Below are 14,729 nucleotides of genomic sequence, written 5' to 3' on the forward strand. Positions count from 1 at the left end.
CAGGAATAGTGGAGATTCCAGAATTAGAAAATTGCTTACTAACTCAGTAAGTGATGAATAAGTTAACTTCTAACAGGCATGGGTTGCTGGGCTGTTTCACTGCCACTAACTACTTCTTCACAGAAGACTTCAACTCTAAATAAAATTTCCAACAGGGGCAACAACAGCTAAGAATACCATAATAGGTTGAATATATTTAAAATTAGGTTAATTTACATGTGAAAAAATTATATTGGCTTAAACAGTAAGAAAATTGTCTTCCTCTCACATAAGAGAATTCTAGAGGTAGGTAGTACAGGTCTTGAATAGAGACTCCATAGTCCTCAGGTATCCAAACTTCATCCAGTTCGTCTTTCTTCTTAGGGTGTAATCCTTCTCCTCATGGTCCAGTATTGCTGCTGCAGCTCCAGCCACCATATACTCTATTCAAAAGGACAGAGGAAACACTAAGTACAGCCTTTTCCTTAGAGGGAACTTACTGGAAATCCCACATGACACTTTTACTTTTATCTCATTGGTCAGAATTTAGTCACATGGCCACACAGCCAAAAGAGAGACGAGGAAACATAGTCTTTTATCTGGGCAGCAATGTGATCAACTAGAAATCACAGTTTTGTTATTGAGAAAGAAGAATGAATAGTTATGTGGGCAAGTGATATCTCTGCCATGCTATAGTTCCCTTTAAATTAAACAATAGTATATGTTGCTATTTTTCTCTACTAAGAGGAAAGCATTTTATGGGATATGAATTTGTATTAATGTTCTTAGTGGTGAGCTGGTATTGATCAGAAGCAAATTTAGAAAACGCCAGACTGTGCTTTTCCGGGTACTTCTGGTGCAGAGTGATTCTTGGCAGAGAGAGATCTTGAGAGAAGAAAGGAATCATGCTTCTTTCTCAAATATTGTAGCAGTCATTAAATAAAACACTTCACTAGTCCTTAAGTCTCAAGGAAAGTGAAGCTTAGAGTTGTAGACTTGTTTCAAAGCTATATTAATGTTTGATGAATGTTAATGGGGATGTGTGTGTGTGTGTGTGTGTGTGTGTGTGTGTATGTATAATGTGTAGGTGTATCTAAGACTCAGAGCAGAGAGTGATGTTTGAAATGCAGACTATCTGCCGCTGATGAATTAATTTGTGATCTTGGACAAATCATTAGGCTTCAGTTTTCCTTGTCTAGAAAATGAGAAAGTTGGACCAGATGTTCACATATACCTACTAGCTCTAATCTTCCAGAACCTGGATCCTTGGAGGTCCCTGTAATCATTTGTCCATTCACCTATTCATCCACCTCTCTATGTATTCATTTTTTCAGCCATCCACCTATCATCTATTTTTGATAATGCCTGGTAGTGAACTAGAAGCTGAGGGTTCAAAAATAAATAAGTTCCCTGGTGGTCCAGTGGCTAAGACTCTGTGCTCCCAGTACAGGAGACCTGGGTTCGAGCTGTAGTCGGGGAACTAGATCGCACATGCTACAACTAAGAGTTTGCATGTCCCAGCTAAAGATCCTACAAGTTGCAACAAAGATCTAAATGCCACAGCTAAGACCCAGTGCAGCCAAATAAATAAATAAATATTTTTAAAATATACAAACTAAAGATTATAAAAAATTATAAAAAATAAGTTAATGGCTTCATGCAGCTTAGTGTTCAGTCTAGGGCATAAGAATTATACCTATTTTTCCCATTGTCAGATGGAAATGTAGTTGAAACTATTTTCAATTTCACCTGCCAATGTGCTATATAGGGATGATTCTTAACTATCATGTTTGAAATATCTCTGTATATTTCCTGTGTAAAACTTTAATTCTGTCCCTGAGTCATCTCCCAAACATAACTGCTATGGTGCAGACAAGGCATATTTTAATGTTAGATTAAACATGATAATGTTAACTGAGGGGAGGGGTGTGAAGGGATTATGGACTACATTAAGAATTGATCAAATTAATAGCTAACACCAAAGGAGCACATACTCTGTGTTAGGTGCTGTGCATGGTGAGTTATGTACATTTCTCCTTTAATCTCAAGAAAGCCCTGTAGTAGAAGTCCTGTTGTTTTCCTCTGATCCATGGGATAAGGCAACTGGCCTCAGAGGCAATGTCCCAGGAACTTCAGTTTTCAGAGAACAGTGCTCATGGGCATAAACACACATTTTTTTGTACACAGTTTCAAGGAGTTACAAGCCTCACCATCACCTTGATGATATGTTTAAGAGTCCCTGAGCTAACTGTATGCTAATTAAGAAAACAACTGGTGTTGGGAAAACAACATATACCTTCCCAGGCCAAAGATTACCAGTGTGTAGATACTTCCTGCATCTGCTTATGAGGTCAGTTCAGTTCAGCCACTCAGTTGTGTCCAACTCTTTGCGACCCCGTGGACTGCAGCACGCCAGGCCTCCCTGTCCATCACCAACTACATTACTCAAACTCATATCCATTGAGTCGGTGATACCATCCAACCATCTCATCCTCTGTTGTCCTCTTCTCCTCTTGCCTTCAGTCTTTCCCAGCATCAGGGTCTTTTCCAGTGAGTCACCTCTTCACATCAGGTGTCCAAAGAATTGGAGCTTCAGCTTTAGCATCAGTCCTTCCAATGAATATTCAGGACTGATTTCCTTTAGGATTGACTGGTTTGATCTCCTTGCAGTCCAAGAGACTCTCAAGAGTCTTCTCCCTCACCACAGTTAAAAAGCATCAGTTCTTTGGCGCTCAGCTTTCTTTATAGTCCAACTCTCACATCCATACATGACTACTGGAAAACCCATAGCTTTGACTAGATGGACCTTTGTCGGCAAAGTAATGTCTCTGCTTTTTAATATGATATCTAGGTTTGTCATAGCTTTTCTTTCAAGGAGCAAGTATCTTTTAATTACATGGCTGCAGTCACCATCTGCAGTGATTTTGGAGCCCAGGAAAATAAAGTCTCTCACTGTTTCCATTGTTTCTTCATCTATTTGCCATGAAATGATGGGACCAGATGCCATGATCTTAGTTGTGCTGAGGTCAAGTCCTTTGAAAACCATAAAAACTCAACCAATGTCATCAGCCAAGTCTAGTGATTCTCAGTGTTGTTTAATGGTTCTCAAAGTGTCATCCTTCAACCAGTGACATCACTGTCAGCTGGGATCCTGATGTGTTATCTAATGGTTCTCAAAGTGTCATCGTTCAGCCAGTGATATCACTATCAGCTGGGATCCTGATGAAAATGCAAACACTCAGGCCCCACTCCAGATCCACTGAATCAGAACTTGTATGTTCACAATCCCCCCTGCCCCCAGCTGATTCATGTGATGCTCACTTGATATATCTGATGCACATGATACTCTGAACAGTACTATCCAATAGAACTTTTTATCATCTTGGAAAGTCAGGCAGTTGCCTGGTGCTGTCCTTGTTGCCATCTGACTCGGTTCTGGGCCAGGTCCCTTTTTGCCACTTCAATCCTGCCTAAATTTGTTCTTGGTTCCTTTCTGTTGCATGTTACCAGTAGCCCTCTGACTATTTTTTTTTTATTGATGGATAATTGTTTTACAGAATTTTGTTGTTTTCTGTCAAACATCAACATGAATCCCTGCCGACTTCTTTACGTGTCACTGGCTCACCCATTTCTGTCCCTGACCTATGTTTCTGCTGCTACATGTTATCCCAGTCCAGAAGTTTCTCGCCCAGCAGCTTCAGGTTAGCTCCTTTGGAATAGGCTAGATATTTGACAAAAAAAGTCTTTGTAAATGTTTCCCTGAATTCCTTTAAAATTCATTTACAGAGTGTTGGTCCCAGTAGAGGTCACTTCTGTGAGCTCATTACTACATAAAATTATTCTTTTATTATTAGTTCAGAGTTGGTCCTACATTAGCTTAGAGGGACCCTTCATAGTTCCCGTACTATGCAGGGCAAGTCTTATCTCCCGTTTCTTAGTGGTAGCAGATATCCTGTAACGTTACATTTCTGCCAACCAGTGGTGATAATGGGGCCTGATTCAGTGTGTTTAAAGTCTAAGGCTCTTAAAGACATTTTTAATCCTCTTATTCATTTAAGATAGATTAATTTCTTCTATTTTTCTACAAAACAGGATCTTCCTTCTAATGTGTTTGTTCAGGTTTTAATTTTGTAGGTGCAGAGATATATCTTGCTTTAAGAAGATGCTATTTAAAAGCCTGAATTTGCCTTGCTTTAATCATTAAATAACTTTTCATAATTAAACTAAAAGAGGTTGTACTGATAAAATAATTTTAAAATTATGATTGAATATTGACCTAAACCACAGTGAGTATGGAGAATGAATACAGCATTTATTTTTAGGGTGGTAGGTAATTGCTGATAAATTAATTTTAAAATATGAAAATTTGTGAATTTTAATTTTAATTTAAAATATTAAAATTTGTAAATAACTCAGTGAGTAGTTAAATAAATAATAATTTTAAAAATACAGCCTAATTCCAAAACTCAATTTCCACACTCTTTTTCGGGAATCTGTCTTTTATAAACTGTGAGATATATGTGTAATTGCCATATACATAGTATATGATTCTGGCTTCAAAACCAGACTGCCCATGTTAAAAGCAAGCAGTTGTATTTGTAGGTCAGTTGTGGCACAAATGAAAGAAGTCTCTTGTTCTGTGTTAATTGGTTGATAAGCTGTATGGTTAATAATGACACTTTATTGGTGTTATGTAGTTTTGGCTTTTAGCCAGAGATTTTGATTAATATAATGATTAATTATGATGGTAATTATAAAGGATGGTAAGACACTTGCTCCTTGAAAGGAAAGCTATGACAAACCTAGACAGTGTCTTAAAAAGCAGAGACATCACTTTGCTGACAAAAGTCCGTATAGTCAAAGCTATGGTTTTTCCGGTAGTCATGTATGAACATGAAAGTTGGACCATAAAGAAGGCTGAACACTGAAAAGTTGATGCTTTCAAATTTTGGTGCTGGAAAAGACTCTTGAGAGTCCCTGGAGATCAAACCAGTTAGTCCTAAAGGAAGTCAACCCTGATATTCATAGGAAGGACTGCTACTGAAGCTGAAGCTCTAATACTTTGGCCACATGATGTAAAGAGCTGACTCATTGGTAAAGACCCTGATGCTGGGAAAAATTGAGGGCAGGAGGGGAAGCGGGTGACAGAGGATGAGGTTGGTTGGATGTTTTGATGACATCATTGACTTAATGAACATGAGTTTGAGCAAACTCTGGGAGATAGTGAAGGACAGGGAACCCTGGAATGCTGCAGTCCATGTGGTCATAAAGAGTCAGACATGACTGAACAACTGAACAACAATAAATAACCAGTTTGAAGCTTTAATGCACATTTTATGGGTGGAAAAGAGAATCTGTGTCCTTTTAAAGGTTTAATATGGAACAACAGGGAGCTTCCCAGGTGGCACTAGTGATAAATAAACATGCAGGAGACCCAGGTTCAATCCTTGGGTTGGGAAGAACCCCTGGAGGAGGGCAACCCATTCCAGTATTCTTGCCTAGAGAATGCCCATGGACAGAGGAGCCTGGTGGGCTATAGTCCATAGGGTTGCAAAGAGTCGAACATGACTGAAGTGATTTAGCATGCACACACACAGCACAATAGATAAAGCGTTTTTATTAAAATGTTTTAAATAAAACTTTATATAAAGACAGTTTAACATATACTTAGTTAAAATTGATTTGCTTGTGTTCTCTTCTTTAAATGGCATTTAGTTTTTTGTCTACTCTAGTGAATCAGCAGCAACAGTGAATCACTGGGACATAAAAGCATAGGTTTGTTTAGGAACGCTCCAGAGTATCCTGTAGCTTTAGGATAATATAAACAAGCCAGTGATGACCTAACTAATAACAGTGGAGGAGATTTTTGTGATGTGTCTGTCTGCACAGATTCCCAGTCTTAGCACAATCTGGTTTGTCCTCAGTTTCTCGAGAGCAGGAAAAGGAAGGGGCTACTGGTTAGTAAAATTATTAGAAGTGTAAACTGTGCCTATGTTTTGAACCTGCCAGTTCTCTTCTGGAAGTACTCTTATTCTAAGGAAAGAATTGAACATGCTTAAATATTTAGCTGCAAGTTTGTTGAACACCTCAGTTGACAACATCATCCAATTGGAAAGAACCTAAATGACCATCAGAAGGGGGATTTGATTAAGTAAATTAAACCAATATAAAAGTTGTTAAAAACACAAGTTATAGACAGAGTTTCCAAAAAAAATTTTTTTTTCTTAAGCAGGAAATCTCTTTATCAAGCACAAATGTGCAAAGGATTCTAAGCATATAAAAGAGAGAAAAGGGGAGCTGCTCCTGCTGAACCAAGGTGGAGGGTCTGTTCCTCCACCACATCTGCCTCAGTACTGCAAGGGCCTTGCTCACCTGCATCACATTCCTATGAAAGCTCCCAGAGACACTGTTTGAGAAAACATTTTAGATGAAAATGCATTGGCCTGAAAAAATATTCATAGTCTGTTACATTAAAAAGCAAATTTAAAACAGTATAATTCTAATTTTATAAACAGCATGTGTATCTGAACTAACTGTGTGTTTTGTGCGTGCATGTGTGTGTGTATGTTGAAGGCAAAGAAAAATGTTTAGCAAGAAATATACCAGGTGTTTTTAAACTGTAGATCACAGGTGTCTTGATTCCTTTTCTTTTTGCTTATCTGTAGCTTTAATTCTTGTATAATGATTTTGTACCTTTTTTAAAGTTTATTTAGTTTTGGTTGTGCTGGGTCTTCACTGATGTGCTCAGGCTTTCTCTAGTTGCGCTGAGCAGGGGCTACTCTTCCTTGTGGTGCACTGGCTTCTCACTGCAGTGGCTTCCCTTGTTGTGGAGCACAGGCTCTAGGCACGCGGGCTTCAGCTGATGCAGCTGGAGGGCTCTGGAGCGCAGGTTCAGTAGTTGTGCTGCGTGGGCGTTAGTTGCTTCAGGGCATGTGGGATCTTCTGGTGAAAAAGTGAATGTCTTAGTTGCTCAGTAGTGTCCAACTCTTTGCAACCCCATGGACTGTATCTTGCTTACCAGGCTCCTCTGTCCATGAAATTCTCTAGACAAGAATACTGGAGTGGATGGCTATTCCCTTCTCCAAGGGATCTTCCCAGACCAGGGATCAAACCCGTGTCCCCTACGTTGGCAAGTGGATTCCTATCCACTGTACCACTAGGGAAGTCCCGTACTGTTGTTGGTTTTTTTTAATAAGAAAATGTTTTTGGTTAAATATACATTAAAATCTAGAAGTCACAGCTTTGGAATATATACTATTTGACACTATGCAATTAACTTTTAACATTTCAAAAGATTTGCATAAATGGCACTTGGTCTCTGTGCGGGGGTGGGGGGGGGTGGGGGCGGCGCTCCGCAGAAAGAGAGGCAGTGGAATTTCCCTCAGCAAAGCTGAGAGGTCCCGAGGAGAGCTGAGCCTGCTGTCCACCAACCCAGCCCCTCAGCGAGCGAGACAATCAGACGCGACAGGGGTTCTGTTGGAGCAGTTCCGCTTTATTGCCACAAACTCTTGGTTTATATAGGCAAGCAGGGGGGTTTTGCTAGGGACTTTCCATAGTTGCACCAATCACGTTAAAGGTCAAATCATCATGTGCCTTCATTATAACAGGAGTCTATGGTGATCACGCTGCTGTCCACGTGCACGGAAATCAAGAGAGCCAATCAAAAACTTTAACATAGACCACGCCCCTATCTCTTCCGCCAGGCACCATCTTAGTTTCCCACGGCAAAACTAACCCATGTTTTTTTAAGGTTTCCCATTTAGGGCCCCACAGTCTCTGTTCTAGTTATCTCCTGCTACATTATGAGTCACCCGCAAAACTTAAGTTTTTTAAAACAACAGTAATTGATCTCTCCCAGTTTCTGGGGGTCAGTGTTTGGGGAGGGCTTTTCTAGGTGGTTCTGGCTCAGAGTCTCTTGTCAGGTTGCCGTTGGATGATGGTTGGAGAAACGGGTTGGTCAGGCATCACTCTCTGCAATTGATTCAGAGTCTCTTTTGTGTGGTCTCTCTGCAAGGGCTAGTTTGGACTCATAGCATGATGGCCTCAGGGCACTTGGACACTTTGCCTTGTGGCTGAAGTTTTTAAGAGAGAGAGAATCAGTGAACATAAGCCTGTGCTTGGAAATCATCACCTAGAGTCACTTCTCCCATACTTTAGTAGTCACTGGTCATGAGTCCATCAATATTCAAGGGCAGGATCACAGGACAGGATACATAATTGTGGGGCTGAGTACAAAGTGAAAGTGTAGGGTCGCTTGTTCAAAACGTATTAAGAAATTCAAGTCAGCAACAGTAGAGCATGAAACCAAATGTTGAGCCCTTCTAAGTGTGGGGCCTGATGTGACTATGCAGGTTGCCCACCCCAAGAAGCCATCCCTGGGGAGGGAACATCAACCTCATCTGTTGGTGAGAGGAAGGTTGAGGCCATATTGTAGAAAAGCATGTGAGATGGGATTTAATGGTGAGACCATCTTTGGAAAATAAAATCTGCCACAGTGTCTATGACTCGCCTTCAATTAATGTGAGGTGGCTCACATTTTTACCACCCAGCACTGGAGTTAGCTGTTAGTTATGGAGGAAGACAAACCTAGACAGTGTATTAAAAAGCAGAGACATCACTTTGCCAACAAAGGTCCATATAGTCAAAGCTATGGTTTTTCTAGTAGTCATGTATGGATGTGAGAGTTGGACCATAAAGGAGGCTGAGCGCTGAGGAACGGATACTTTCGAACTCTGGTGCTGAAGAAGACTCTTGAGAGTCCCTCGGACTGTAAGGAGAATGAACCAGTCAATCCTAAAGGAAATCAGTCCTGAATATTCATTGGAAGGACTGATGCTGAAGCTGAAGCTCCAATACTTTGGCCACCTGATGCGAAGAACTGTCTCATTGGAAAAGACCCTGATGCTGGGAAAGATTGAGGGCAAGAGGAGAAAGGGTGACAGAGGATGAGATGGTTGAATGGCATCACCGACTCAATAGACAAGTCTGAGCAAGCTCTGGGAGATGGCGAAGGACAGGGAAGCCTGGCGTGCCGTAGTCCATGGGGTCACAAAGGGTCAGACGTGACTGAGTGATTGAAAAACAAAACAATGGAGGAGAAACTGCTGGTCTTCTCCGGCAGCTGGCCTGCGTTAGCAATAACAGGGATGGATTTTAAAACTCTTTTTGAAGAGATACTGGTTGCCTCTAAATAGTGTACAGCAAAAGTACCTGTTTTATATCTGTTATGAACTGAATTGTTTCCCCACCAAAATTCACAGATTGAAGCGTTCACCCTCAATATGACTATGTTTGGTGACAGAGCCTTTAAAGAGGTAATTAAGGTTAGTTGAAGTTGTTAGAGTGGGCTGCTCTTCTTGTAAGAAGAGGAAGAGATAGCAGGAGTGCTCCTGATACAGAGGAGAGGACCATGTCCTTGTTGTCCATGTGAGGTCAGTGAGGAAGCAGCCATCAGCAAGCCATGGGGAGAGGCTTCCAGAGAAATCAAATCTGTTTACACTTTGATCCTGGACTTCCAGCCTCCAGAACTGTGAGAAAACAAATTTTTGATGTTAAGCTACTCAGTTTGTGGTATTTGGTTATAGTAGCACTAATAGACTGATATAATATCTAGGACTTATACATATACTTGTTCTTTTCAGAATTTTCTTTATTATTCATCCTTAATCCATTGGATATCCCAGATTCTCTGTCAGCTTCCAAAGAAAGCCAGATCTAATAGAAAATGCCATGTTTTAATTAACCTGCCTTTTTGGGGGGGAGGAGGGACCACACTGAGCGGCTTGGAGGACCCTAATTCCCGAATCAGGGATTGAACTCAGGCCTTTGACAGTGAAAGCATGGGTTCCTAACCATTGGATTGCCAGGGAATTCCCTAATGTCTTTTCCTTAATAATATTCTGATGAATAAATGCCTTATTATTCAGTTTTCCTGGAGTATTGCTTGTGTCCAGTTAAGGCTCACGTCTATGGTAATACTGTAGTTCATTCATGGATTTGCATATAGAATAATATTTTTTTCGATGATTGAGGTCAAGTATATGCAGACGTGGCCATGAACAATGACCATCTCACTCTTTCTGTATAGGCCACTCCTCCTCTCAAAAGGGCATCTGCAGAAATGATGCTGGTGATTGCCAAACCCAGGCCTTTAAAGATGTTGCAGCTTCCACTTTTGCCCTCTCGCTCGTCTGCAGGCATGTAACAAACTCTGCCTACCCTGCTGGAGGCCCCTCTTGAAGGGGAAAAGACGTAGGTGGAGAGTGTAGGCATGAGGAAGTTGCCTACTTGGAGGAGTGCTAGAGGAGGGAAAGGAATGAGTTAGGGAACAGGAAGGTATCAAAGACAAGCTGCACCTGCTAGGCCTCATTGTGTGGCTGAGAAGGACCCAGGGATTGAAGCATAGGGGTTTTATGATGGTGGTTTTAATTGGCTTTGGAGGCTTATTGATCTGCTTTGGGTTTGACACTTAGCAAGATTGGAACTTCCAGTGTTGGGTGGGGTAGGGACGGACAGGATAACACCCACAGTTCCCTCAGATAGCTGCTGGCGCTTAGATCTGTGGTGCAAGACACTTTCCCTAGGCACTGGCCCCAGGAAATGGGCTCCTGAACACGTACTACCTTGCCGAAGCTCTATAGCAGTAGCAACCCACCCGCCACTCCCCCCACCCAAAGCCGCATGCATATGCTGAGGTCGCAACTCCTAGTTCCTCAGAATGTGATCTTAACTGGAAATATAGGGTCAGGGTCAAAACAGACGATAATTAGTTTAAGTGAAGTCGTAATGGTGTAGGGTGGGTCCCTAATCCAGTATGATTGGTGTTCTTATAAAGGGGAAATTTGGACTACAGAAACAGGAATAACACTGTGTAAGATGAAGACAGATCAGAACCATGCAGAGGCCAAGGAATGCCAAAGATTTCCTGCAAACCACCAGAAGCTATGAGAGGGACATGAAACAAAGCAGCCTCTATAGCTCTCAGAGGAACCAACCACCTTGATTCTACAGAACTCTGAGACAGTAAATTTCTGTTGTTAAAGTCACACAGTCTGTGGCACTTTGTTATAGCAGATCTAGCAAGCTAATAGTTATGCCAATGAACTTTACCACCAACCCCCCTTTCCTCTCATCTTTGCAGTTCTGGGTGGATGAACAAGGAATAAACTTGTGCCCATGAAGAAGGAGCTGTCAGATAGCCTCACATCTTAATCCAGTTAAAATTAAAATTCTCATTTCCTCAAAAAGTTCTATTAAAGGTGACTTATTATATATTTCAGGCACAAAGAAAAGGAGGTAACTTTGATGGGACCTCTGAAGTTATGCTAAGTAGGCTGCTTTATCTACTTTCTTTGAGACTATGTCTTTGGTTACTCCAGAGTTTACAGAGAGCTAACATTCAGTTGTTTTTTTTTTTTTCAAGAAACCTGATTTAACCTAACTGTATTAGGATTGGCACTTGATTATTCCGATATAATAATTTGCATGATTTTTAGTGCCATAATTGTTGAAAGCTGATATTAAAATGTTAAAAGTGGCATATCTTATTCAGAGATGTTTAGCACCTTATAATAACAATAATACTGGGTGCATTATGCAGTAATATTGGAAATTACACTTGCAAAATTGTTGTGGTAATAGAACATTCTAAAAGGCAAGAAATAGAAAAAGCACCGTGGAAGAGAAGACCATGTTTTTTTCACAGCTTTTTGGCTATCTGCGCTCTGAGGCTGGAAGATAGGAAAGAGCTGTGTCCTCCTCAGTGCTGTGTTCCCCCTGGGCTGCATGACTGAGATCAACCTATATCATTCTGATTGAAGTGGAGAATTCTGTCACTGGATTCAGAAAGGGGTAGGGGAGTGTGGTCATATTTGAAATACTTTTTGTAAATGAAAATTGAATTTCTAGAGAAAGCATATATTTGCTATGACTTAACCTAATTATTTTTTCCTAGTTGCTTATAACTTTTGATTAATAGCTTATTTTAAAAATATGTTTAGAAAGAATGTGTTAGGTATGTTGATAGCTTATTTAAAAAATATGTTTGGAAAGAATATGTTAGGCATACTCCCCTATAATTCACCAGTATAGTTTTTAGGTCAATTTTAGGCTGATTAAATTTTAGGCTGATCCTGCCCCTCTAATTCTTTAATTTATAGATCACATTCAATATATTCAAACTCAGAGAAAGTCAAGGTGAAAAATGAATCTATAAAGAAACCTAAGAAATTCTGCACTGTGTGAATTGACACAACAAATGTTGGCTTTGAGTTTTGGATATTTTCTGTATAAATTAGAAAATTTTGTGAAGTTTTGATTTAATATTTCTTTCAGCAGCTTACTTATCCTAATTCAGGAATATTCTGCTTAAAACTTCAAAGCTTAAACAAAGCCAATGATGTACCAGGGCAGCAGAAATGACAAAAGAATGAATTAGCTCTGTTGTATCCAAGTCATGAGAATTATTCCAGCCTTGTGTATGTTCACATGGAACCTGCCTTTGGTCAGTTCCTTTTAGAAAAGAAGATTGTTTTTGTTTTTTTAAAACTTTTTCTCTTTGATTTTAGAACCATTGAATTTAAGAAAAAAAGCTGGTTTATGGATATCTAGGCAACCCACTCCAGTGTTCTTGCCTGGAGAATCCCATGGACAGGGGAGCCTGGTGGGCTGCCGTCTGTGGGGTCGCACAGAGTCAGATACGACTGAAGCAACTTAGCAGCAGCAGCAGCAGCAGCAGTTTTTCCAAGGCCTCTTGATAGTCTTTAGGTTGTTACCTTCACTGTTTCCTGGTGGACCAGGAGGTACTGTTCAAGGCAAGAGAGTGAAAGCCTTTCCTGATGGGTCTCAGGATGCTGGGCAAAGATCATTTTCTTAGAGCAATTGTATCTAAACTCCATGTTAACTTCTCCAGTCAATTCTGAAATCACATAAGGAATTTTACCACTGGCAACCTCATGTCTCAGCTGCAAATGAGAAACTTGTCAAATAGACACGCACAGAGAGAAAGGAGAAGCTGGGGCAGGACTGGTCTTGCTTCTTGTCTATCCTTCTGAAAAGTCACTTTCATGGCAGGACTTTGGTAACTTCATTTGGCAGCTTCCTGCAGAGCTGTTTAGGGTTTTGTTGTCACCTCTTGGAACTGTAGGCTTTGTTCTATTGCAGTGATTCCCTCCATCTTAATTATTCCAGTTTGTGTCTGAATGTGCTAGCCTTCTTCTGTGTGGTCAAATTATCCCCTTTACTCCCCCTTCCCCCATTTCTTGGCAGCAGAAAAGTCCTTTTTACCAAATCCTTGCCTACCTAGAGGGCTATTTTGCTGAGATAATGTATGTGGGAAAGTGATTCTTCAAGCAGGAAAGTGCTCTGCTTTCCAGTGTAAAATGGTGATGCTGATAACAATACTTGGACTCAGTGACCCTTACTCCCTCTCCAGTAGCACCTTATTTTCCAAAGCAAAAGCCTTTTAGGAATTCTGATTTACCATTTTTCCTTTTGTGGTTTATGGGAATTCAATTTCATGTCATGATTAAGAACATGGGCCATATAAACAGACTCAATTCATGTTTCACCACTGTCTCTCCAACTGTGTGACCAAGGATGGGTTACTCTCTGAGCCTGATTTCCTCAAGTTTAAATAGGGATACACCCTTGCAGAACTGTTGAGAGGAGTAAATGAGTATTGCAAGGTGAAGCACTTAGCATAGTGCCAGGATATAGAAGCATTTGGTAAGTAATTAGCTTTCATTGCTTTCTGGAGGTGTCTGGTATTCTGTTTTTCTAATGGATTTTGTGCAAAGCCAGCAGAAAGGAAATCCTTCTCATAACTTAATGGTAAACTCTCTCCCATCCTACTTTTCATCCTGTATTCCATCTCACCTGGAATGTGAACTTGTGTTCATTAAATGAACAGGGAATGGTTTTATTAATTTTTTCTTAGAATGCTATACTGGCATATACTTTTTAAAAAAGTCACTGTTAATACTTTTTTTTTTTTTCCCAAGTCTAGTATAGCTTTCAATCCTGATGAAATTGGTGGGGGGAAAGGAGTTGTCAAGGTTTTTGAGGTGGTTTCTATAGGCAATGGCCCTCTGCCAGTCCTTCCCTATAGGCCACCATTCTGCCAGGACTGAGTTCCCCTAAGCAACATATTGGTTGCTGGGGAGAAACTGTGGACATGGAGATATATATGCTCCAGCATTTCCTTCTGGGATGTCCATGCCCACTGGGCAGAGAGTAAGAGGGTCCATCATGATTTGTGTGTGGAGTGAGGTTAGAGAGTCGTGTCATAAGTGGCCATTTGAAAAAGACTTCTAACTCTAAAATTTGAAAATATCTGCTCTTCTGGGAAGCAGCTATATGGTGATGCTCCTGATAGCAATGGTATTTTTAACAATATTTACTGACTCTGCTAATCTCATTTCATCATTTTGTTACAGATTGATGTTCTCAAAGCAGATCTGGAGAGCGCAGAATGGAAAGTTTTGGAAAATCTTATTCTGGAAGATGTCCTCGAACAAATTGGACAGCTCATCTTTGAGATCCATCTCCACTGGCCCGGGTTTGAGGTCAGTGGCAGTGACAGCAGTGTTGTGCGGTTCTGGTACAGCCTCCTCAAAGAGTTAGAACTACAGGATTTCAGGCTTTTTCACAGTTACAAAGATTTATCTAAACCTCAGCTTTTCCTGAAAAAAGATATTTTCAATGCAAGTAGCTGTTATACTCTGGGTTGGGTGAATACAAGATGGAAATAG

General features: G+C 40.5%; 1 protein-coding gene across 1 annotated transcript in view; it reads left to right on the top strand.

Annotated features, from left to right (window-relative positions):
* METTL24 (methyltransferase like 24) overlaps positions 1-14,729 on the top strand; it is a 124,033-nt gene extending 109,304 nt beyond the window's left edge. The window contains exon 5 of the mRNA XM_052645709.1: positions 14,415-14,729. Within this exon, the coding sequence (XP_052501669.1) occupies positions 14,415-14,729 (315 nt within the window). The remainder of the gene's footprint in view (positions 1-14,414) is intronic.

Source organism: Budorcas taxicolor, chromosome 9 (genome assembly GCF_023091745.1).
Source record: "Budorcas taxicolor isolate Tak-1 chromosome 9, Takin1.1, whole genome shotgun sequence".
NCBI lineage: Eukaryota > Metazoa > Chordata > Mammalia > Artiodactyla > Bovidae > Budorcas > Budorcas taxicolor.